At 46.0% G+C, this 22,991-nt stretch overlaps 1 protein-coding gene across 3 annotated transcripts in view; it reads left to right on the top strand.

The window, feature by feature from the left end:
• The window catches only part of B4GALT1 (beta-1,4-galactosyltransferase 1), a 56,532-nt gene that overhangs the window by 16,180 nt on the left and 17,361 nt on the right, over positions 1 to 22,991 (top strand). For all 3 annotated transcript variants that reach the window (XM_060609515.3, XM_060609514.3, XM_078436741.2), the window contains exon 2: positions 16,849 to 17,084. In XM_060609515.3, the coding sequence (XP_060465498.1) occupies positions 16,849 to 17,084 (236 nt within the window). The remainder of the gene's footprint in view (positions 1 to 16,848; positions 17,085 to 22,991) is intronic.

Below are 22,991 nucleotides of genomic sequence, written 5' to 3'. Positions count from 1 at the left end.
CCCAAAATTCCCCTTGTAATCACATTCGCCCACCTTTAACCCCTGGCAGCCACTGATCTGTTCTCCATTACTAGTGTTGTATCTGTAGCAGAATGTTATAAATATGTATCATACAGTATATGTACCTGTGTTTTTATTTTATTTTTTTTAAAGTTTTTTTTTTAGGGGCACCTGAGTGGCTCAGTTGGTTAAGCGTCCGAATCTTGGTTTCAGCTCAGGTTGTGATCTCGCGGTTTGTGAGTTCCAGCCCCACATCGGGCTCTGCGCTGACTGTACAGAGCCTGCTTGGGATTCTCTCTCTTCTTCTCTCTTTACACCTCCTCTGCTCACTCTATCTCTCTGTTAAAATAAATAAACGTAAAAAAAGTTTATTTAAATTCCATTTAACATGCAATATAATATTTGTTTCAGGTGTACAGTATAGTGATTCACTACTTCCATACAACACCCAGTGCTCATCACAACGAATATACGCCTTAATCGCCATCACCTATTTCACCATCCCCCCACCGGCCTCCCCTCTGGTGACCTCAGTTTGTTCTCTGTAGTTAAGTCTTTCTTGGTTTGCCTCTTTCTCTTTTTCCCCCCTAACTGGTTTGTTTTGTTTCTTAAACTCTCCATCAGTGAAATCATATGATATTTGTCTTTTCATGACTGATTTATTTCAATTAGTATGATACTCTCTAGCTCCATCCATGTTGTTGCAAATGGCAAGATTTCATTCTTTTTTATGGCTGAATAATATTCCATATATGTACATATATATATTTATACACACACACACCCCACATCTTTATCCATTCATCAGTTGGTGAACACTTACGCTATTTCCATAATTTGGTTATTGTAGATAATGCTGCCATAAACATCAGGGTACATGTGCCCTTCAACCCAAATTTTTGTATCCTTTGGGTAAATACCTAGTAGTGCCATTGCTGGATCGTAAGGTAGTTCTATTTGTAACTTTCTGAGGAATCTCCATACTGTTTTCCACAGTGGCTGCACCAGTTTGCCAGTTTGCACACCACATGTAAGGAAGAGCTTTGCCTTCTCCCCTATTAGTGCATAAATTGGTGCAGACTTATGGATTCTTTACTCAATAGCTCATGATCCTTTACTATCATTATTTATTTTGATGCTCAGATTGTCCCACATTTGGTCAGTGAGATCCCCTTTAGGCTGGTTCCTATGTCTTTTTGACATATCCCATCATTCTTTAAGCACTTTCTTTTAGGCACAGCAAGATGATCCAGGGTGCTCTTGTTCATTCCCTGACTCAGCCGTGGAATCAGCTACTTTTCCAACAAGCCCTACTTCTTTTCTGTGGAGAATGGCATTTAGAAACCAAGAACTGGGCCGTAGGTTTTTCAGGTCCATCCGTGTTGCTACGTGTACGTGTCCACGATGTTCATCCCAATTTTCTCTCTCCCTTAATGATAGGCTCCCACACTGCCTCCAACACTGTCTTCACAAATACATCTGGAAGGAACAGCCTTCTATGTGTCCTTGATGGGCCTGTCGGTGTATATTTGTATTGATGTGGCACTGCCAGATACCACTCCAGAATGGCTACCCATCATTTATGTTTCCACCTGCGGAACTTAAATGTCTCTGTACTTCCAACAAATACTTGGCATTAACTAACCAGCTTCCTAATTTTTGCTGAGTGAATTGATAATGCTGGGATAGTTGTTGTTTTAACTTGCTTTTCTCTGATGACAAATGAGAATGGGCATTTCTTCATATGCTTGATGGCCATTGGGTTTCTTCTTTGGTAAATTGCTTATTTGTGATAATCATTTATCTGTGCTTTTTTTTCCCCTCCCAGTGGGACTCTGAACATTTTTCTTTCTTTTCCTTTTTTTTTTTTTAATGTTTATTTATTTATTTATTTTATTATTATTTTTTTTTTTATTATTTATTTTTGGGATAGAGAGAGACAGAGCATGAACGGGGGAGGGGCAGAGAGAGAGGGAAACACAGAATCGGAAACAGGCTCCAGGCTCCGAGCCATCAGCCCAGAGCCTGACGCGGGGCTCGAACTCACGGACCGCGAGATCGTGACCTGGCTGAAGTCGGACGCTTAACCGACTGCGCCACCCAGGCGCCCCAATGTTTATTTATTTTTGAAGGCAAGAGAAGACAGCGCGCAAGCAGGGGAGGGGCAGAGAGAAAGGGAGACACAGAATCTGAAGCAGGCTCCAGGCTCTGGGCTGTCAGCACAGAGCCTGATGAGGGGCCCGAACCCACAAACTGTGAGATTATGACCTGAGGCAAAGTCGGATGCTTAACCGACTGAGCCACCCGGGTGCCCCAACATTTTTTATTTTGATGATATGCAAGAGTTCGTTATGCATCCTGGATATTAATACATTGCTGGTCCCAGACATTGCAGATTCTGGATCTGAATCTGTCCTCTGTTAACTTTGCCCGTGCTATCTTTTTTTTGAATATAGATTGTTTCCTTTTTGTGTGGTCTCTCAGCATCAATTTTTTTTCTATAACCACTTTACTACCCTTTGTTCCTCCACATTTTAAGTGTGCTAGTATAGCTGAACGCAGCTGATTCACTTCAGCAAACAGTCTATCTTTATGACTCCTGAGCCTCTTACTGAGTTGTATTAAGAGTGACTTTGGGGCGCCTGGGTGGCTCAGTCGGTTAAGCGGCCGACTTCAGCTCAGGTCATGATCTCGCGGTCCGTGAGTTCGAGCCCCGCGTCGGGCTCTGTGCTCACAGCTCAGAGCCTGGAGCCTGTTTCAGATTCTGTGTCTCCCTCTCTCTGACCCTCCCCCGTTCATGCTCTGTCTCTCTGTCTCAAAAATAAATAAACGTTAAAAAAAAAAATTAAAAAAAAAAAAAAGAGTGACTTTACCTCTTAGAGTGTGAGGCTTGGATGTATTAGTCATATATTTATTCAGCATGTATATGCTGTAGGTCTGCTCTGTATTAGGCACTGCGCTATCACCGGCAAGGTTCAGAGGTTATGAAACCTGTCTGTGGCCTTTTGAAGGGAAAGCAGGGATTTGAGCCTCTTCCTACCATGCTGCTTCTCTCTTGGAAACTGAGTTTGGTTCCTGTACAACTGTGTGTCACATTTCTGTATCGTTTCTAACAAATCGCCTAGGAAGGTGCAAAGTGTTCTCCCCCAGCAGCCTGAGGAGGGGGAGGGTAATCCTAGGGAATGCAGGCAAATGTGGCTCCTGTCATCCCAGGCCTGGAGTCCTCAAGTGGCAGGCTCTGGGCTACCTGCTGGTGACTGGTGACTGGCCCGGGGCTCAGAGCAGAGTACCCAGAGGACACAGGAAGACGGCCTCAGTCTGGAGGGGAAGGTCTTAAAATAAAACACCAGGCCTTAAGTTATTCGAATCCTTTCTGAGAAGCTCCTATCTTCTCTTGCAGAAGTGTTATAGTTCTAAGATGAGAGAGATCCCCCAAGATCTTCCTGGGGCTAACAGAATTTCCAGGCAAATTGACTTCCCAGCCTTTCCTGGTAGTGGTAACTGTGGGCAGGAGCACTTTCCAGAATTTCCACAATTTCCACCAGAGGGAGGGAGGGAGGGAGAGAGGGAAGCCAGAGGGAGAAGAGCTGAGTGAGGAGGAACTCTGCCTTTGGGCCAGGACCAAACAAAACAGAAATTCCTTCTGGGACGGTTTTCCCTGGAGGACAACACTGAGAAGCCTGTTTATGGGGCTTTAAAAGCCTGTGGTCCCCAGCACAGTTTCTTGACCTCAGGACCTTGCATCTCTGTGGTTTCACTAAGGGTGGAAACTTTCTCTTCGGGTCATCCCGGGACAGAAGTGTGCTATCACTCCCGTTTCGGGGGCCTCCTTGAGGTTTCCCAGTGCTCTGAACTTGCTTCTCCTGACTCCCTCAGTTCCAAAGCCATGACCACATATGGTAGAGAAATGTGTTTGAGAAGAGTTTAGAGCAGTCAAGTCAAATAAGATTTACTTTTGGGCCACTTGGATCAGTTAGTGGCTCCCTGGAACCCCAGATTAAGAAGGATTCCGAGACAAGCTCAATGGGCACAGTGTAGAGAGAGTAGAGCGACGTGTGTGCTGTCCACTGTGTAGACACATCCATGAACATCAGAACCCCTAAAGGATTAATGAGTGGAAGATAATGATGACTTTTTTTTTTTTTTAAATGATAAAAAGCACCTTTATTATTGCTTGGTAAGGACAAGCCTTGCCTTGATGCTAGATAAAATCCTGGATAGACTCCTGACTTTTCTGGTCACTGTCAGGTAGTTTTAAAGTTTTACAGACGCTGTAAGTGATGGTGACTTTTTTTTTTTTTAAACAACTTAATTGAGGTATCATTTACATATCAAACATAAAATCCACCTGTTTTAAGGGTGTAATTAAGTTAGTTTTAGTAACTTGACAGTGCTATGCATCCATCATCATAATCTAGTTTTAGAAATTTTCATCACCCAATAAGACTCCTCCAGCCCATTTACATTTAATCTCCTTTGTCACCCCTGGCCATAGGCAACTACTTTTTGCCTCTTTAGATTAGACTTTTATGAACATTTACCTTTTTAACTCAGGTCTTTGGAATTTTTGGCATTCTCTTAAGGATGGCCTTTTATTTTTTATTTTTTATTTTTTATTTTTTGCTAATCAAAGAGTGTCCTTGAGAAAGTATGTCAATCCCTCTGCCCTTCATTTTCCTTCATGTGCAGCCCTGGAGCAGAAACATAATTCCTTAAAAAAATTTTTTTTCCTACCTTTCTTTCCCTCTTTTTTATTTTATTTAATTTTTTAAAGCTCTATGCAGGGGTTGAACTCAGGACTCTGACATCAAGAGTCACATCCTCTACTACCTAAGCCAGTCAGGCATCCCTGAAACATAATTCTTTTTTTTTTTTTAATTTTTAAAAATTTTTAGTTAATTTAATTTTTTAATGTTTTTTACTTCTTTTTTTTTTTTAACATTTATTTATTTTTGAGATACAGAGAGATAGAGCATAAGCAGGGGAGGGGCAGAGAGAGGGAGACAGAATCCGAAACAGGCTCCAGACTCCAAGCTGTCAGCCCGGAGCCCAACGTGGGGTTCCACCCACAAACCACCAGATCATGACCTGAGCTGAAGTCAGCTGCTTAACTGACTGAGCCACCCAGGTGCCCCTAATTTATTATTTTTTTATTTTTTTAATTTTTTTTTTTAACGTTTTATTTATTTTTGAGACAGAGAGAGACAGAGCATGAACGGGGGAGGGGAAGAGAGAGAAGGAGACACAGAATTGGAAGCAGGCTCCAGGCTCTGAGCCATCAGCCCATAGCCCGATGCGGGGCTCGAACTCACGGACTGCGAGATCGTGACCTGAGCTGAAGTCGGACGCTTAACCGATTGAGCCACCCAGGCGCCCCTATTATTTTTTTAAATTTACATATAAGTTAGTTAGCTTATAGTGCAACAGTGATTTCAGGAGTAGATTCCTTAATGCCTCTTACCCATTTAGCCCATCCCCCTCCCACAGCCCCTTCAGTAACCCTCTGTTCGTTCTCCATATTTAAGAGCCTCTTATGTTTTTGTTCCTCTCCCTGTTTTTGTATTATTTTTGCTTCCCTTCCTTTGTGTTCATCTGTTTTGTATCTTAAAGTCCTCATATGAGTGAAGTCATATGATATTTGTCTTTCTCTGACTAATTTCACTTAGCATAATACGCTCTAGATCCATCCATGTAGTTGCAAATGGCAAGATTTCATTCTTTTTGATTGCTGAGTAATACTCCATTATGTGTATATGTGTGTGTGTGTGTGTGTGTGTGTGTGTATACACACCACATCTTCTTTATCCATTCATCCATCAATGGACATTTGGGCTCTTTTTCTGTACTTTGGCTATTGTTGATAGTGCTGCTATAAACATCGGGGTGCATGTGCCCATTTGAAACAGCATACCTGTGTCCCTTGGATAAATACCTAGTAGTGCAATTGCTGGGTCATAGGGTAGTTCTATTTTTAATTTTTTGAGGAACCTCCATACTGTTTTCCAGAGTGGCTACACCAGTTTGTATTCCCACCAGCAGTGCAAAAGAGATCCTCTTTCTCTGCATCCTCGTCACCATCTGTTGTTGCCTGAGTTGTTAATGTTAGCCATTCTGACAGGTGTGAGGTGGTAACTCATTGTGGTTTTGATTTGTATTTCCCAGATGATGAGTGATGTGGAGCGTACTTTCATGTATCGGTTGGCCAGTCTTCTTTGGAGAAGTGTCTATTCATGTCTTTTGCCCATTTCTTCACTGGAGTATTTGTTTTTTGGGTGTTGAGTTTGAGAAGTTCTTGATAGATTTTGGATACTAACCCTTTATCTGATATGTCGTTTGCAAATATCTTCTCCCGTTCTGTTGGTTGCCTTTTAGTTTTGCTGATTGTTTCCTTCGCTGTGCAGAAGCTTTTTATTTTGATGAGATCCCAATAGTCCATTTTTGGTTTTATTTCCCTTGCCTCTGGAGATGTGCTGAGTAAGAAGTTGCTGTGGCCAGGGTCAAAGAGGTTTTTGCCTGCTTTTTCCTCGAGGATTTTGATGAATTCATGTCTTACATTTAGGTCTTTCATCCATTTTGAGTTTATCTTTGTGTGTGGTGTAAGAAGGTGGTCCAGGTTCATTGTTCTGCATGTTGCTGTCCAGTTTTCCCAGCACCACTTGCTGAAGAGACTGTTTTTTTTCCATTGGATATTCTTTCCTGCTTTGTCAAAGATTAGTTGGCCATATGTTTGTGGGTCCATTTCTGGGTTCTCTATTGTGTTCTATTGACCTGAGTGTCTGTTCTTGTGCTAGTACCATACTGTCTTGATGATTACAGCTTTGTAATACAGGTTGAATCCTGGAAACATAATTCTTAATATTCCTCCACCCCTGGTCTGCCACGACTCTTTCGATTTCTGGTTTGAGGTAGATCCGTGACGCTTCAAGGTGATAGAATCTGACTTTGGCTTTGTTCCGTAGGTTTAGGCCTTGGTACTCTTGGTGATAGAATCCTGGATTGAGTGACCACTCAAGGCTTTTCTGGTGATCTCAAGACCCACATCAGACTGAATTTTGGGGTTATTCTCTCAAGGAACAAATGTTATTTGGTGAAGAGCCTATTCGATGTGGTGGTGTGAGGTTTAGATGAGGAAATGCCACGTTTTCATTAGGTTAGGCTTGTCCACTGCCACAGAATCTCAAATTACAGGCCAAGAACCTGGAGGAAACTCATTTTAAAAGGGAGGGTAGGGGCTCTCCCTTAGATCATGAATCAGGTGCTATATCTGGACACAAAAGGCATATTTAGAGCTTAGGAAGGAGAGTGTTTTTGGCCTTGGTGCCTTGGTCATAGATGTGTCATTAGGACAACAATCTAGATTCTCAAACACCAAAAGCAAGATGGTTCTTGCTCTGTTAGTTCTCTGCTTAAATTCGTAGTTGAGCAAGTACTGTGTGGGTCAGCAGACATTTGTGATTTTACTCTATCAGCAGCTGTCCCAAGTACAGAAAGGAATGGGACACAACCCTTACCCTCAAGGAAAGGAGGGTCTAATGGAGGGAGCCCGTAGACAGACTGGTGCCCTCATGCCAAAGGGCATGTAAACGTTGTAATGTTGATTTGGAAAGGGTGTTGTGGGCATCTAGAGCAGGGACTGATCGGTCCAAGGGTTCAGGGAAAGCTTTGAAGAAGAGATGACATTTGGTTTGAACTTTGAAGGATTGTGACTTTACTTCTTTCACAAAGGTTTTTGGGTTTTTTTTTTTTTTTTTTTTTTTTTTAAGTTTGTTTATTCTGAGAATGAGAGAGTGTGTGTGCATATGCACGAAGGGGGAGGGGCAGAGAGAGAATCCAAAGCAGTCTCCACACCGTCAAATCAGAGCCCCATGCTGGGCTCAAACTCACACCATGAGATCATGACCTGAGCCAAAGTCAGATGCTTAACCAACTGAGCCACCCAGGCGCCCCCACAAAGGTTTTTGATGTAGCTTATAAGGATACATACCATAAAAAGGACAGATATAAATAAATTAAAATCAGAGAAAGAGAAAATGTGACTTAGAAAGTTAAAGACTGGAGAAGAGTTAAAATGTAGATATTCATACCTTAGGGCTCAACATAGTTATTATATCTGTTCCATTGCAAAAACCAAAAGTGAAACATGTTCTATCATATGATAAATATTGTCAGACAGCAGATATACACAGTAGCTCCTGAGTATAGATTGTTTTTCTTGGTACTCACTCTTAAAGAGCTTTATGGGGGTGAGAGGAGGGTGCTGGTCAATAAATGAACCTGTAAACCACCATTTCTCAAAATACAGTCCAGGAACCTGTGCTAAAGTTATCTAGATAAAGTGCTTGTTAAAATGCAGAATCCCGAGGGGTGACTGGGTGGCTCAGTCAGTTGAGTGTCCGACTTCAGCTCAGGTCATGATCTCACAGCTCGTGAGTTTGAGTCCCATGTCGGGGCTCTGTGCTGACAGCTCAGAGCCTGGAGTCTGCTTCAGATTCTGTGTCCCTCTCTCACGGTGCCCGTCCCTTGCTCATGCTGTCTCTCTCTCTTAAGAATAAATAAAAAACATTAAAAAAATGCAGAATCCCGGGCCTCAGTCCCAAACTTACCAAATCAGGAACTCTGGGGGGTAGGAGACAAGAATCTGTAGTTTTATATGCTTTCCCAAATGATTCCTCTTGCACTCCACAGTTTGAACCTCTTCGATAGAAAGAAATCTCACCAGCATTTTGAAAGCTGGTGCAGGGGTGACTGGATGGCTCAGTCGGTTAGGTGTCTGACTTCAGCTCAGGTTATGATCTCACAGTTCATAGGTTCAAGCCCCATGTTGGGCTCTGTGCCAACAGCTCAGAGCCTGGAGCCTGCTTCGGATTCTGTCTCTCCCTCTTTGTCCCTCCTCCACTTATACTCTCTGTCTCTCTCTCAAAATAAATGACATTAGAAAAGAAAAGAAAAGAAAAGAAAAGAAAAGAAAAGAAAAAAGAAAAGAAAGCCAGTGCAGTAGCAAATAAGAGTACTTGGCCTTGAGGTGCCTGGCTGGCTCAGTCAGAAGAGGATGCAATTCTTTTTTTTTTTTTTTTTTTAAATTTTTTTTTTTTAGCGTTTATTTATTTTTGAGACAGAGAGAGACAGAGCATGAACAGGGGAGGGGCAGAGAGAGAGGGAGACACAGAATCTGAAACAGGCTCCAGGCTCTGAGCTGTCAGCACAGAGCCCGACGCGGGGCTCGAACTCACAGACTGTGAGATCATGACCTGAGCCGAAGTCGGACGCTCAACCGACCAAGCCACCCAGGCGCCGCAAGAGGATGCAATTCTTGATCTCAGGGCTGTGAGCCCCACGTTGGATGTAGAGATTACTAAAACAACAACAACAACAAACCTTTAAAAATAAAGTGACAAAAAGAGAGTACTTGGCCTTTGTTTGACGATTGGGTGGGAATTTAATGGGGGAGAGGGCAGGGTGTAAGAAAGGCCAGTTTCGCTAATGTGGATGGTTCGTAGATGGTTCGTTGATGGCCAGGTCACTTTCAGATCATATTTTTGGAAGATCTACAAAGTGTGGCTGTTCAGCCATGTGCCAGGGCCACTTCTACAGAGATAGAGGGGCAACTGATGCCACTGTTCTCAATTAGTCCAGTCTCCTCTTGGCCACCTGGGCTCTGCTTTGCAGACCTCCTCTGGTAGGCTTCTTCATTTTTTGAGCAAATACGTTGTTTTTCTCTGTGCCCCCAAATGCAGGGTTCTGAGACCACAAATGTGTTCTGCTTCCTGCTGAAAAAGCATTTCCGTTCCTGGAGTCTAATAGTGGCTTGGATGGTGAGTTGGCAGAAAGAACAGTGGGTGTTGACATTGTATTGAGTGTATGGTGTGCCTGAGACCTATCAAGTCAGCATTAGGACTAGATTATTCCTGTTTTCTGGTCACTGAGTTGTATGTTTTGAAATCTTCATTTTGGTTATTTATTGATTTTTATTTTAGAGAGAGAAAGTGCGAGCTGGGGAGGGGCAGAGGAAAAGAGAATCTTAAGCAGGCTCCACGCTCAATGCGGAGCCTGGCACGGTTTGATCCCGCGACCCTGGGATCATGACTTGAGCTGAAATCAAAAGCCACATGCTCAACTGACCGAGCCACCCAGGTGCCCCTAAAATCTTTATTTTGGAAAACCTTTGCTTATTGGGAAAGGGAAGAAAGAGGGGGTCACACTTCTTGTCCTTGGGTTATGTTTTAAAATATTTATTGTTTGATTAAAAAAATATTTTTAATGTTTATTTTTGAGAGAGAGAGAGAGAGACAGAGTGTGAGCAGGGGAGAGGTAGAGAGAGAGGGAGACACAGAATCCGAAGCAGGTTCCAGGCTCTGAGCTGTCAGCACAAAGCCCAACGCAGGGCTCGAACTCACGAACCATGAAATCATGGCCTGAGCCAAAGTTGAATGCTTAACTGAGCCACCCAGGTACCCCTTTATTGTTTAATTTTAAAGATATACCCAAAGGTGTAGAGAAAAATGTCATGAACATCTAGTTTGAGAAATAAATAATTTCCAGTACTTTAAAAAATTTTTTTCAATGTTTGTTTATTTTGGGGAGAGAAAGAGACACAGAGCATGAGCGGGGGAGGGGCAGAGAGAGGGAGACACAGAATCTGAAGCAGGCTCCAGTCTCTGAGCTGTCAGTACAGAGCCTGATGAGGGGCACGAACTTACAAACTGCATGATCATGACCTGAGCCCAAGTCGGGTACTTAACCGACTGAGCCACCCAGGTGCCCCTATTTCCAGTACCTTTGAAGCCTTTGTGAGCTCGATTTTAAAATTTAACCAGCAATGGTTAACATGAGACTTGAGATGTCCCTTCTGGTAGCTGTCTGTCCCATGCTCTTACATCAGGTTTCCTTGAAGTGTATCAAAATCCTCTTGGTTGCTTGCATCAGTAGCAGGGAAGTGGGGAGAATAGCTGTGTGCCGCACACTCAGGTAAGATTTGCTGGCCTACTCTGTCTCCATGGCTGCCAAGTGGACACAACTCTTGTGTGATCCGTCCTCCCTGATAGGAGCTGCTTTTCTGCAAGGCTTTCCTTGACTCTTCTTCCCCAACACCAGAGTTTGTGCCATTTCAGCTGTTGTTGCCACTGTCACCTCACCATTGTTTGCTGGTCTCCCTCCCCTCCAAGGGCAAAGCACTGTTCTTAACCTGGCCCTGCCACTCTTGCCTGGCACCAGCCTAGCCCTGTGCAGTAGGTGGTGCTTCTCGTGTCTAGTGCGAGGGGCCACAAGGAGCACCGTGAGTTTGTGGGACCATTGCAGACAGCTGTCACCCCAGGCCTTGGGAATGTGTCAAGACCTGGCTCCCAGCACATATTTGGCCTTCAGATTAGATTGGGACAGAGGAAAATGGCCTACACACATGAGCCTGTGAAAAGCACTGTAGTTGAGTTGGAGAGGCACCATGCCACACTGTCGGGGCTGAGGTCTGGACAAGGAAGACTGCCGGTATCCTGACTGGAGAACTACAGCTCTGGGCACTGCCTAGTCTCACAGTTCCCAAACGTTTGAATTTCATTATCCGGAAAAGTTCCAAGAGAAACTTAGGGGCCTGACCCTTGGCTGCCAAGTATGGATTTTTTTTTTTTTTTTTTAAACATCACGTTAAAAAAACAAACCCAATTCAATCTCAAAATCTATCATGATCATCTCATAAAAGGACGTTTCACCATTTAAAGAGTAAGAAGTGCTTGACTTTGGATGCCAATAGATTTTTTTTTAAGCATTTTATTTTATTTTATTTATTTATTTTTTTAAATTTTTTTTAACGTTTATTTATTTTTGAGACAGAGAGAGACAGAGCATGAACAGAGGAGGGTCAGAGAGAGGGGCACCTGGGTGGCTCAGTTGGTTAAGCGGCCGACTTCGGCTCAGGTCATGATCTTGCGGTCCGTGAGTTTGAGCCCCGCGTCGGGCTCTGTGCTGACAGCTCAGAGCCTGGAGCCTGTTTAAGCTTTTTAATTTATTATTTTGAGAGAGAGAGTGAGTGACTGAGAGTGTGTGGGAGGGGCAGAGAGAGTGAGAGTGAGAGAGAATCCCAAGCAGGCTCTGCACTGTCAGTGTGGAGACCAGCATGGAGCTTGGACTCATGAACCATGAGACACTGACCTGAGCTGAAATCAAGAGTCAGACACTTAACTGACTGAGCCACCCAGGAGTCCCTGAAATCTTTATTTTGGAAGACACTTGCTTATTGAGAAAGGGACACTTCCAGTACATTGGTTACATTTAGCTTGATGAAGAACAACGTACATTGTGTTCACTTTTACCATTTTGTCACTGGCTAGTGAAACATTCTCACCACCCGGCATCAGGCCAAGGATTGTATCTTGAGCCACTGGCCAGCCGGTTGGGAAGGGGTGACTAGATGTTCCAGCCTGTTTTTGCTGAGGCAAGAGGAATGAACTAGTGGCTCAGCCAGCATGAGAGTGAGGCAGGGAGTCCGTGCTGGGTTGGCTCGAGATTAGCAGGGCTTCAGTGGAGGGGCATGTGTGTGTTTGGGTTTGCCATGCCGGGCAAGGGAGCGGTGGAATTTGTCTGAGTTGAGCTCACACATTGAAGTTATTGAGCGCCTTACACGCAAGGCCGTGACCTGGACTCCCAGCCGAGAGGCCCACGTGGCGGGGCTTTAGCCGGGGGAGCCAAGGACAGGCTCACATCTGCTCAGCTGCTTACGTAACCCTGCTTCTAGCTCCCAGAGCCAAGAAAACACACAAGCCAGCCCAGCAGGGCCTAGGGCCTGTGGTAGCACACGCCATGCGCCGCACAGCAAGGGAGACTTGGCTCAGCCTGCGGACTGTCATGAAGTCCTCAGCCCTCTGCTTCCTCCCCTCATCCCTCTCTGAGGCCCCCGGCAGTGACTCTGAGGTCTGATAGCAGTTTATTGTAGTTCGAGGCAGAGCCAGTCACTGCCTTCCTGGAGTCAGAGCTGTCTGCATTTTGTCACTGGGACAGAGCCGGGTGTGCCATGGAGGACCGCCCCTGCAGCATGGTAAGGGGGTGTGCGGGGCACTCAGGGAGGCCTCCTGACTGCCACTGGACCCAGGAGGCATTTGGCTCCAGGTCTGCAGCCGCTGCTGAGGGCTGAGGGCTGAGGGCTGACCAATCTCAGGCATGAGCCACAGGGCTCTCAGAGCTGTAGAGCCTTCAGAGAAAGCAAATGGGGAAAGGATATCCCAGGGTAGCAGGATCGGGGACCAGGGTGCTCTGGATGCACTTCAGACATGATGCGGGTTGTCCGCAGTGACAGGAGCAGGAGAGTGAGAAGAGGCTGTTCAGCAGTAAAGCTCTGCATGAAGCCACTGGAGGAGCAAGTCCCTGAGACAGCTGTGAACCAGGGTAGTTTTCACTTAGGTTCTCATACCCTCAGCAGGGAGCTCCTTCAAGTCAGGAGCCATCTTGCCTATTGCTGTCACCTCCCCCTGCCCCTCAACCTGGTGCACATTCTGGCACACAGTAGGTGCCCAGAAAGTACTGACTAAAACAAATTGGAGGTGGCTTTGACACATACCATAGGAAAAGTTGGCATTAAACACCTCAGAAGACTCTGGTCTGGCACTTGAGTTGGCTCCCGTGGATTGTCACACACCGTTGACACCTTCTGTGTGTGAGTGGGTGAGTGTGCTGGGGGGGAATAGAAGATGGACCACCTAGGTTATCAGCTCCCAGAATTGGGTGGACAGTGGTGTCAGTTGCTGAGGAAACCCTGGAGCAAAAGCAGATTTTGTCATAGGTGATGGTGGTGGTGGGGTTGGGGGAGAGTTCTTTCGGCGCAGCTTGTGTTCCAGCCCCTCAGTCTGCAAATGGGAAAGAGGTATCCTGAGAGTGGGTGGTACTTGCCTGAAGATCATCCAGCAAGTCACTGGGGGAGCTGAGCTGGGGCCCAGGCAGCCTTTTCTCCTGTCCGGGAAGCTGCCTCAGGACCACTGTTTTACAGTCCCCGAATTGGCAAAACCAAGATGTTCTCTGACCTGCAGGTGTCTGCTCTAGGGAAGCTGGGCAGACCAAGTGTGAATTCCTGTCTTCTGGGTTGGTTTCAGAAGGCGTGAGCAAGTTGGTAGGGTGACAGTCCAGATGCCTCTTGGGTTCCCGAAAACAGAGTTATGTTTAGCAGCATCTTCAGAACCAAAGGTAGGGTGGAGCTGGAGGGTTGCAGATGTTGTGGGGCCCTCTGAAGTGAGAAGAGCCCAATGATGCATCTTCTTTTCATGTTTTTCACATGCGCACTGTGCAGCAGGGCCTCCCAGGGTTCTGCTGTCTGAGCTCTGGTAATGAGAGCAAAAGGGTGAAGCCAGATTGGGAGTTTAATTTTAAGATTCTGGTCTGTCTCAATGCAAAAGTCTATTGTTAGAGGAAAGAAGGAAGGACATTTCTGGCACAGATTAAGTGTGGATATAAGCATGGTTTATTGGAGTGGGAAGGGAGGCAGAGCTGAGACTGAAGGGCTTTGGTGCCACGGTAAGAAATCTGGTCTTACTCCATCAAAGACCACACAGGAGCCATCAGGGTTTTTGTAGCAGCAAAGTGATATGATAAGATCTGTGTCTCAGAAGAAAATAAACAAGGGCCGCCTGGGTGGCTCAGTCAGTTATGCGTCTGACTTCGACTCAGGTCATGATCTCATGGTTTGTGGGTTCGAGCCCCATGCTGGAGCCTGCTTGGGATTCTCTCTCTTACTCTTCCTCCCCCTTCCTCCCTCTTCCTCCCTCTTCCTCCCTCTTCCTCCCTCTTTCTCCCTCTTTCTCCCTCTTTCTCCCTTTTTCTCCCTTTTTCTCCCTCTTTCTCCCTCTTCCTCCTTCTCTCTTTGCCCCTCCCCTTCTTGTGCTCTCTCTCTCTTTCAAAATAAATGAATAAACACACTTTTTTAAGAAAAGAAGAAAATAAGTGAATGGGAATGGGTCCCTTGATGATGGAACTGAGTCAGCACTGGAGGGAGGGAAGGGTGAGAAGTACCAGGGTATGCTGGGGAAGAGGAGATGGGGAGTTTGCACCTCCTGACAAACAGGAGGAGCAAGAGGCACATCTTTTCTGGGGCTCATTTCAGCAGGGTGAGTGACCTCTGGGGATAAGGGGTGCTTGGAGTGCCACATTATTGATAAACAAATAGGGCACCCAAGGCCTTGCCCTGGGCCTTGGGTGGGTCCCACCAGCATATTTCAGGTGAACTTGCTCCCGGTTTGTGGTCAGCATTCTCACTGCTGTTCCGCAGTTTCCTTTTTTCTTGTGGCTAGTCGGCTTCACAGGTGAAGCTGGTTACACTAGAGTAACAGTTCTCAAAATGTGTTCCCTGGTAGGTTGGTTCTATGGCCAAATAAGTTTGGGAAATGGTGGGTTAAATAAAGTGGAGGGGGATTCTTGGTGGTACAACTTCTCAGAACCTTTGGTGAGCCTCATACTTTCCAGAAGCAAGTTTTGGTATGCCAGGTTCCCAGACTCACTTGACCAGGGGACATGTTCTTCCATTGAGCATCTTACTGGAATTAATGTTTCCTGGAACCTGTTTTGAGAGAATCTGGCCTGCTGGGAATACTGGGGCCCTAGGTTTGAGTGCTGACTCTGTCCCCAGTTCCCTCTATACCCCTGGGCCTGTCATCTTTTCCCTGCCCTCACCATCCAGGCCACATGAAGGACGGTCCCCAGCTGGGGAGTGGAGCCCTCTCCTGGCTCCACCTTAGGAAACGAGGACTTCCATGTCTGGATCTTGACCTTTGTTTGTCTCTCCCTCTACTCACCTACCACTGTTTCAAAGTCTACCATCCACATCTCATCGATTTTTTTTTTTTTTTTTTTTTCTTCTAAGCTCTTATGAACTTATTTCTCTCACCTGGAGCTGTGTGCTTCCAGGCTGGAAACCTGGGAGTCCTCTCGGACTTTTCCTCTGTTCTTTAGTCCCTTTGTTACTCCATCTCCTGTGTTTACCAAGCATTCTTCTTTGATGTGCTTTTCAGCTGTTTCTCCTCTCTTCCCCTTAGTCTGCTCTGGGGTCTCAGTTCCTTGAGTCCCTACCTCTGGAGTTTGTTGTTGTTGTTGTTGTTTTTAAAGTTTATTTATTTTGAGAGAGAGTGAGAGAGAGAGAGCAGGGGAGGGGCAGAGGGAGAAGGAGACAGAGTCTCAAGCAGGCTCCACACCATCAGCACAGAGCCCGATGGGGGGCTTGAACTCACAAACCGCGAGATCATGGCCTGAGCCAAAACCAAGAGTTGGACGCTTAACTGACTGAGCCACCCAGGTACCCCAGAGGTTTGTTTTTTTGTTTTTTATCTGTGCATCAGGTGTCTTCCTGAGACAGGGGTTACTTGTGCTCCTCCTTCCTGCCTTCTGATTTGAGGCTGATTTCCACAACACCACCCTCCCTGACACACACACACACACACACACACACATACACTCCCCTTTCTCCCACTGGGCTAGGTTCAGAGAGTTGATGGAAGTCATTTGTCCAAGGTCACATAGCTGGGGTGTGGCAAGGTTAGGTCTCAACCTCAGGATTTCTGAGAAAGTGCTTTCTCATCCATGTTCTCTGATCCTTACAACGTTTCAGGAAGTCTAAGCAGCAGTCACTCCATTTCGAAACATTTACGGTGGAGAAACACAGAATCTCAGGGGAGTGGGTCCTGGGCAGATGAGTGCTTCATAGGCTGACCAGCTGTCTGGCTTTGCCTGGTACTAAGGGGTTTCTTGGGATGGTGGATCACGCTAGCACTGGACAGGGGTGTCTTTTCCACAGCCACACTGCCTCTCAGGAGATGTCTTCTGAGGCTGTGGCCTGGGGGAACCCTATAGCTTGCTAACTTCTCCTTCCTTCCACCTCTCTAGTTGGCCCCATGGTGATTGAATTTAATATGCCTGTGGACCTGAAGCTTGTGGAGAAACAGAACCCAGAGGTGAAGGTGGGCGGCCGCTATACCCCCAAGAACTGCATTTCTCCCCACAAGGTGGCCATCATTATTCCATTCCGTAACCGGCAGGAACACCTCAAGTACTGGCTGTATTACTTGCACCCAGTCCTACAGCGTCAGCAGTTAGACTACGGCATCTATGTTATCAACCAGGTGAGGTTTGGGGAGACGGAGTGAGGGAGGGAGTGTGTGTATGTGTTTACGTGCATGTGTGTACATACATAGATGTGCGCAAATATGTGAGTAATAAGGGCTAAGAGAAAGAAAAGATACTAGACATGGCATTTTATAACCTCACCACCATCACCCTCCTTAATGCAGATAAGCTAAATACCATACAACTTGCTTGTTGCTGTCAGCTCTTTAGGCAAGGGTAATCGCTGGGGTATTTTGTTTTCTTTTTGCTGGAAGTAGCCTTCCAGCAAAATTGAGAGAAAAATGACAATCCTAACTCCCCCAAAGTAAAGCACTGATTATTTCCTGTCTTTGAGTAGCTGTGTGTTTTCCTTTAGGGAAAAACAAACAAACAAAAACACAAAGCATCCATTTAAAGGTCAGAAGTTTAGCAACTTTGAGATTATAAAGTCTAACTATTTTCTGGGACCCCTGCTGGAGATAGCATCCTTAGATCACCTGAAAGCCAGCCCCCAGCAAAATGGCTGGGAAAGTCCGATTCGTAGGCCACCCAGTGTCATGTGCACTGGGCTGGGTCTGAGAAAAGAGCTTCTCACTGCATGTCTGATTTGTGTGTGTTGAGCTTAGCCGGGCTTAGGAAACCAATGCTGAAGACATGTCAGCCTTCATCACCATGGCCTGGGGAATCAGATTGATCTAAAATTGGTTTTTTAAAAATAACTCTGCTCATTTCCAGTCTGAGAAGCATTATTCTTTTTCTATGAGTATAACTTGGGTGTTGTGTGTTTAAATACTAAATTCATATCTTTATAGACTATAACCTGCTATGTGGAATAACACATTTACCCTATCTACACACCAAGGTTTATTGAAATTCATCTGAAGAGACACAGTATACCCATTTCTGAAAGGCTTATTCTCCATTTAATATCAAGATAAATTGTGGATCTGCTTGAGGTAGTAAAATTGGTGGCAGTTGACAGCTTCCCTTAGAGGGACGGTGTATGCCTTCCTTGGACCAGAGGGAAGCTGGAAATAGCAGTGTGTCCATCAGTCATTTCTGAGCACTGTCATGACAATGACATAGTTTGCAGAGAGTCATTAAAGAAGGAAGGTCCCAGTTCTATCTGTCCTGAAGCTTCCATCCCCACTGTGGCAAGTGAGACCCTTCCAGGAACAATTTATTAACAATCCCAAATAGTATGTGATTGGATGGCAGCTGCCAAATGCTTTGGAAGCTCAGAGGAAGGAGAGAGCAGTGACCTGGAAGAACCAGGACATAAACTAGGTTCTAGAGACTGGAGGGACACCTGGGCATCTCAGCTGTAGCCAGTGACCAGGGACCTCAATGCAGAAAGGAGCTTTGCATATTGATCAAGTTGACCGTAGGTGTAGGAATGCGGCAGAGGTGATAGGGCCAGGTGCAGAAGCTGAGTCTGTCAGGCAGGGGAGAGCAGAACAGCCCTGTTACAAGGGAACTGAAGCTCAAGGTGGGGGAGTAGGCAGCAGGCAAACCCCTCAAGGCACTTTGAGTCCCTTGGCCAAATGAGGCACAGACTTGGGCCCTGAGAAAATCTGCAGGCAAGACCACCAGACAGTTGTGGGTCATCTTAGAAGAATATTTGAGAATGTAAGAGAAAATAGGTAAATGCTCTGCAAAATCCAAGCCACTTCAATCTGACAAGTTATTTAAGAAAAGCCGTGTCATCAAGGAACATTTATTTGGCTGATGCCAGTAAACACTTGTTGATCATGGTGAGATTCAGGAGCATTATTAAAACAATGACAGTGAGTGCCCAGAAGAGGAAGCCGCCATCACCAGGAGCCAGGAGGAATTACTAAAAACAAGCCACGCCGCTATATCTCCTTCCTCTCTTTGACAGTTATTTATACCAGTAGATAAGTGATACGCTGTAGATACAGTGTTGTCAGATCTTATTATGCAAAACATCTAATGGCCTCCCACAAACCTGCCTGAACTAGACAACTGTGGTCTAGATAGCATATAAATTAGATTAAAATATATACTTGGGTGAAAGAGTTGGTGGTGATGCTGAGTCTTTGAATTTAGGTGACTGAGGTCAAGGAAAGCTGGAGAGAAGGATGCTGATGTAGAGATGTGTCACATTTTAAGTGAATGTGAGACTTCCCCATTCAATTATAAAGTCAAAACAAATATTGGACCAGTGAAATTTAGCCATGAACTTAAATTCCTCTGACTAATTTATACAGATAATTTCCAGGTTTCAAACAGCAAGTTTCTGAAAGTTTTACACCAGTTACGTGCTCCTGCCTGCCCCAGTCCAAGCCGGCAGACCAAGCACACAAGCCAGCTTGGACAGCGTGGCACTGCTGTGCTGGCCAGCACTGGACAGCACATCAGACAGGGCTTCTTCCCAAGTGTGCTTTCTGAAATGGAGCTCTGAGGCCAAACACATTTGAAAAATGCTGGATTGAACAACCGGGAAGCAGGCTTCATTCCTACAGAGCCTTTAGTGTACTAGCATACGTTACAGCCTCCAGAACTACTCGGCACACAGTGATTCCTGAGCTTGGGTGACTGGAGGTCGCTTTTCCAAGAGCCATCTCAAGCAATTAATGTTCTATGACTTACACTTTGGGGAAAGCAGGCCTAAACAGATGCCTCCCCCCTTCACCTCTTTACTTCCCTAGGATACTGGGAAACCACCCCCCACCTCCATCTCTTCCCACCTGCAACTTAGCATTGGACATATTTTATTTTTAGCTTTCCAAACATATTTACATCTTTTTTCCCCTCTAGTCTTGTCAGTATCATCATCTCCACCCCTGCCCACCCCCCCCCCCCCCCACCATGTCTTTTTGCTTTTCTATCTTTTCCTTTTCTAAGGATTAACTTTCCACCTTAGGAAAATCTCCACTCCCCCCACCCCCACCCCCATCTCTTTCTCTCCCAGCTAATCTTATTTATTCTGCTCCAACTCTACCCTGATTGTTTCTTTGGGAAAATAATGATCTGACTTCCAGATAACCGAATCATGAAGAAAACAAGTTTGCTCTACTTTTCCCATAAAGAATATCATCTGTATGATCTCAATAAAGAACACACAATAAACTAGTGATAGGAAACCTAATCCTTGAAAAGAGGCAGAAGAACAAACATTTGGAGCATGCCCCACCTACAAATTAGGAACTTCCTCTCTTCTCTGTTTTGTTGTTACATAGAGAAGAGGAAGAAAGGGAGTTGGTAGCATCTGGCTTTGACCTTTGTGTAAATTGATGGCATTCAAGTCTCCTGTCATCTCCCTGCCTCAGACACCTTGCTGTCATTTTGACTCTTCATTCACTGCCCACCCCATTTAAGATTAGAGAGACTGCTTAAAGTAGGAGGCACCTCTGAGACATCTATTCTGAGGGTTCTCAAACAAGTTTTTGAGAACAGAACCTACTGCCCCATTAAATTGCTATGCAATCCCCCCATCAACTGCAGGTCACTATGGCACTATTCTACTTGAAGTGCAGACCATGTCCCCATCTCTACCCTTAACTTCCCCTTCATTCTTCGCTGGGATCTGCCTGGACCCCTGAGGCCAGGTAGTATGAAAATGTGTATTCTATTGCACACATGAGGAAACTGAGGCTCAGAGAGGGGGAAGTGACTGGTAGGAAGTCAGAGAAGTAATAGTAGGGTCCAGCTCAGACTTTAGTCCCTGTCACTTAGTGCCCTCTCACTGCATCAGCACGAACTCTGTCCTCGAGACCATTTGGTCCCTTCCTCAAAGCCTTTCTCAAAGCTGGGTATAAGGGCTGGGAGCAAGCTTCAGGCTTGGACTGCCTGAATTCCAGCTCTGCCACCTCCCAGCTCAGTGATGGAGGCTTGAATTCTTCAGACCTCCATTTCCTTATTGGTGGGAGAGGAAGGTTTTAGTATTTACACAGGGGACTGTAAGGCACTTGACAGATGAACCCTCAGTAAGCATTAACTATTACTGCCATGATTTATGTTCCTTCTTGCCACTCATCCCTCTTTTCTTCCTGCCTATTTCCTTGCCCAGCATTATAGCAATGAACTCTTTACTGCTCTCCCTGCCTCCTGCTTCACCTCTACTCAGTACCAGCCTCAAGACCCTCCCATTTGTGTCCTTGATGGGGTCAGAGGATACTGGATAATGACAGAAAACAATCTCAGGGCACTTAGGGACCATGTCAAGCCTAACAGCTTCTTCTGAGTAGGGTTGTGTCTCAAGCTCTGCACATAGGGGTGAGCTTTCATGGGCTTTGTGGCTCCTATCCTTGTCTATATTAAGCTATTAACCACTCCCTTTTGGTTTAGGCCCCTCTAATTACCACAACAACCTGCATCTCACAGTAAGTGTGGTGGAGAGGGAGCGGCAAAGGCTTTACCAGTTGAGATTGCGGTTCATCCGCAGGTCTCCACCGCTCCTCCTACCCTGGCCCTCCAGCCTTCCAGCCTCCCATTAGGGTTCTGGCACGTCCCGCTGTCTTGGAGCGCAGGGTGCTGCTCTGTGGCGCAGATGTCCCACCCAGGGTCTAACACTGAGACCTTGGTGCAGAGGTGGATAGCAAGATGTCATAGAAGATGGGGGAGGAGCACTGCACTTCCTCGCACTTTAATCAGGAAAGGAAACTGTAAAACCACCCAAGGTGAAAGGAAGGCAGGTTGCCACCTGGTAGTAATAGCCGTACGTAAGAAACAGAGGATGTTTGTGAGATTAATCAGCATAAAACTTAGCAAACAGGTGAGGAATGCAGGCCTAGTTAGTCAGGCAGGGGTGTAATAACCATGTCATAACTATGGCAGCCCTTTGCCCTGAGTCAGTCAGTGCCCAGGCCTGGTCTCTCCAATTCTGTTCGTGTATCCTCTGGGGCTTCTGATCTCGCTTGGCTGCCCAAGATCTTTGTAGTTCTGACCAGGTCACTCTCTAAGCCCTTCAGTATGTCCCCACTGCCCACAGCCAAGGGTCTAAAGGGTCTGAAGCCCTGAACTTAGCTTCCGAGACCTTCTGCAGTCCAGACATGACCTATTTACAGCCATTTCCTCCTCAGCCCTCCTTTATTTACACACGATGTCACAGCCACACCTAGCTCTCCATCTTCAATGAGACATATTCTGTGTTCCCCTCCTCGTGCCTTTGCTTAGGCTGCCAACCCTCCCACCCTGTGTGCTTTTCCTTCGGTCCTTCCCCTAGTGGCTCTTTTCTAATCACCATGTGAGTGCCTCCCACCCCCCACCATTAGCTCTGTGAAGCCTTGTAATAGAGCTGACTTCTCCTTCCCTGCTGTTCCTGGGCCATTCAGTGCTTTCTAGTGAGGAGTGAGGGCTGATTCCACGTGTGCATGCCCTCCCTGGCCTGCAGCCTCTAGACCCCAGGCCCCTCAGGTCTGCCTCCCTCTGCCTCCCTGACCACATATCTCCATGCATGGTCCAGTGTTCATTCAGGGTTTGGCGCTAGAAGCTGCTCCCTTGTGACTATTGCCCACTTACTTAACATGCACCCTCAGCATCCCTTCCTTGATCCTGGTTCTCTGGTGAGGTCTGTTCCTCTTGGCAGTGAAGCCTTCTTCCCCAGTCAGGCCAGGTCATGACTCTTGGGAGCCAACCTGCACAGCCCTTCCCCAAGACATCTCCCCAAAGCTGCCTCCTCCTTGCTGACCAGAGCAGGCTGCCTGGGACATGGCCATCAGGGTGACCTTGCTTTTCAGGAAAAATGCAGAGAAAAATGCATGGTTGTTGATGGTCATAAAACTTTATGGTCCTTTGGACTGAACCTTTTTCATGGTCTCACTTTGAATTTTGACCCTGCCAGCCTTCCAATGAGGCAAATGGGTACTCTCATTGTTCCTGCTGAGAGAAAGCTCACAAAGGTAAGCAACTTGCTCGGGGCCCCATGATGGCTGAGTGGCAGAGCTGGGCTTTGGAGAGAG

This window comes from Panthera onca, chromosome D4, assembly GCF_046562875.1.
Source record: "Panthera onca isolate mPanOnc1 chromosome D4, mPanOnc1 haplotype 2, whole genome shotgun sequence".
Taxonomy (NCBI): domain Eukaryota; kingdom Metazoa; phylum Chordata; class Mammalia; order Carnivora; family Felidae; genus Panthera; species Panthera onca.
This window is presented reverse-complemented; position numbering and strand designations above follow the sequence as displayed.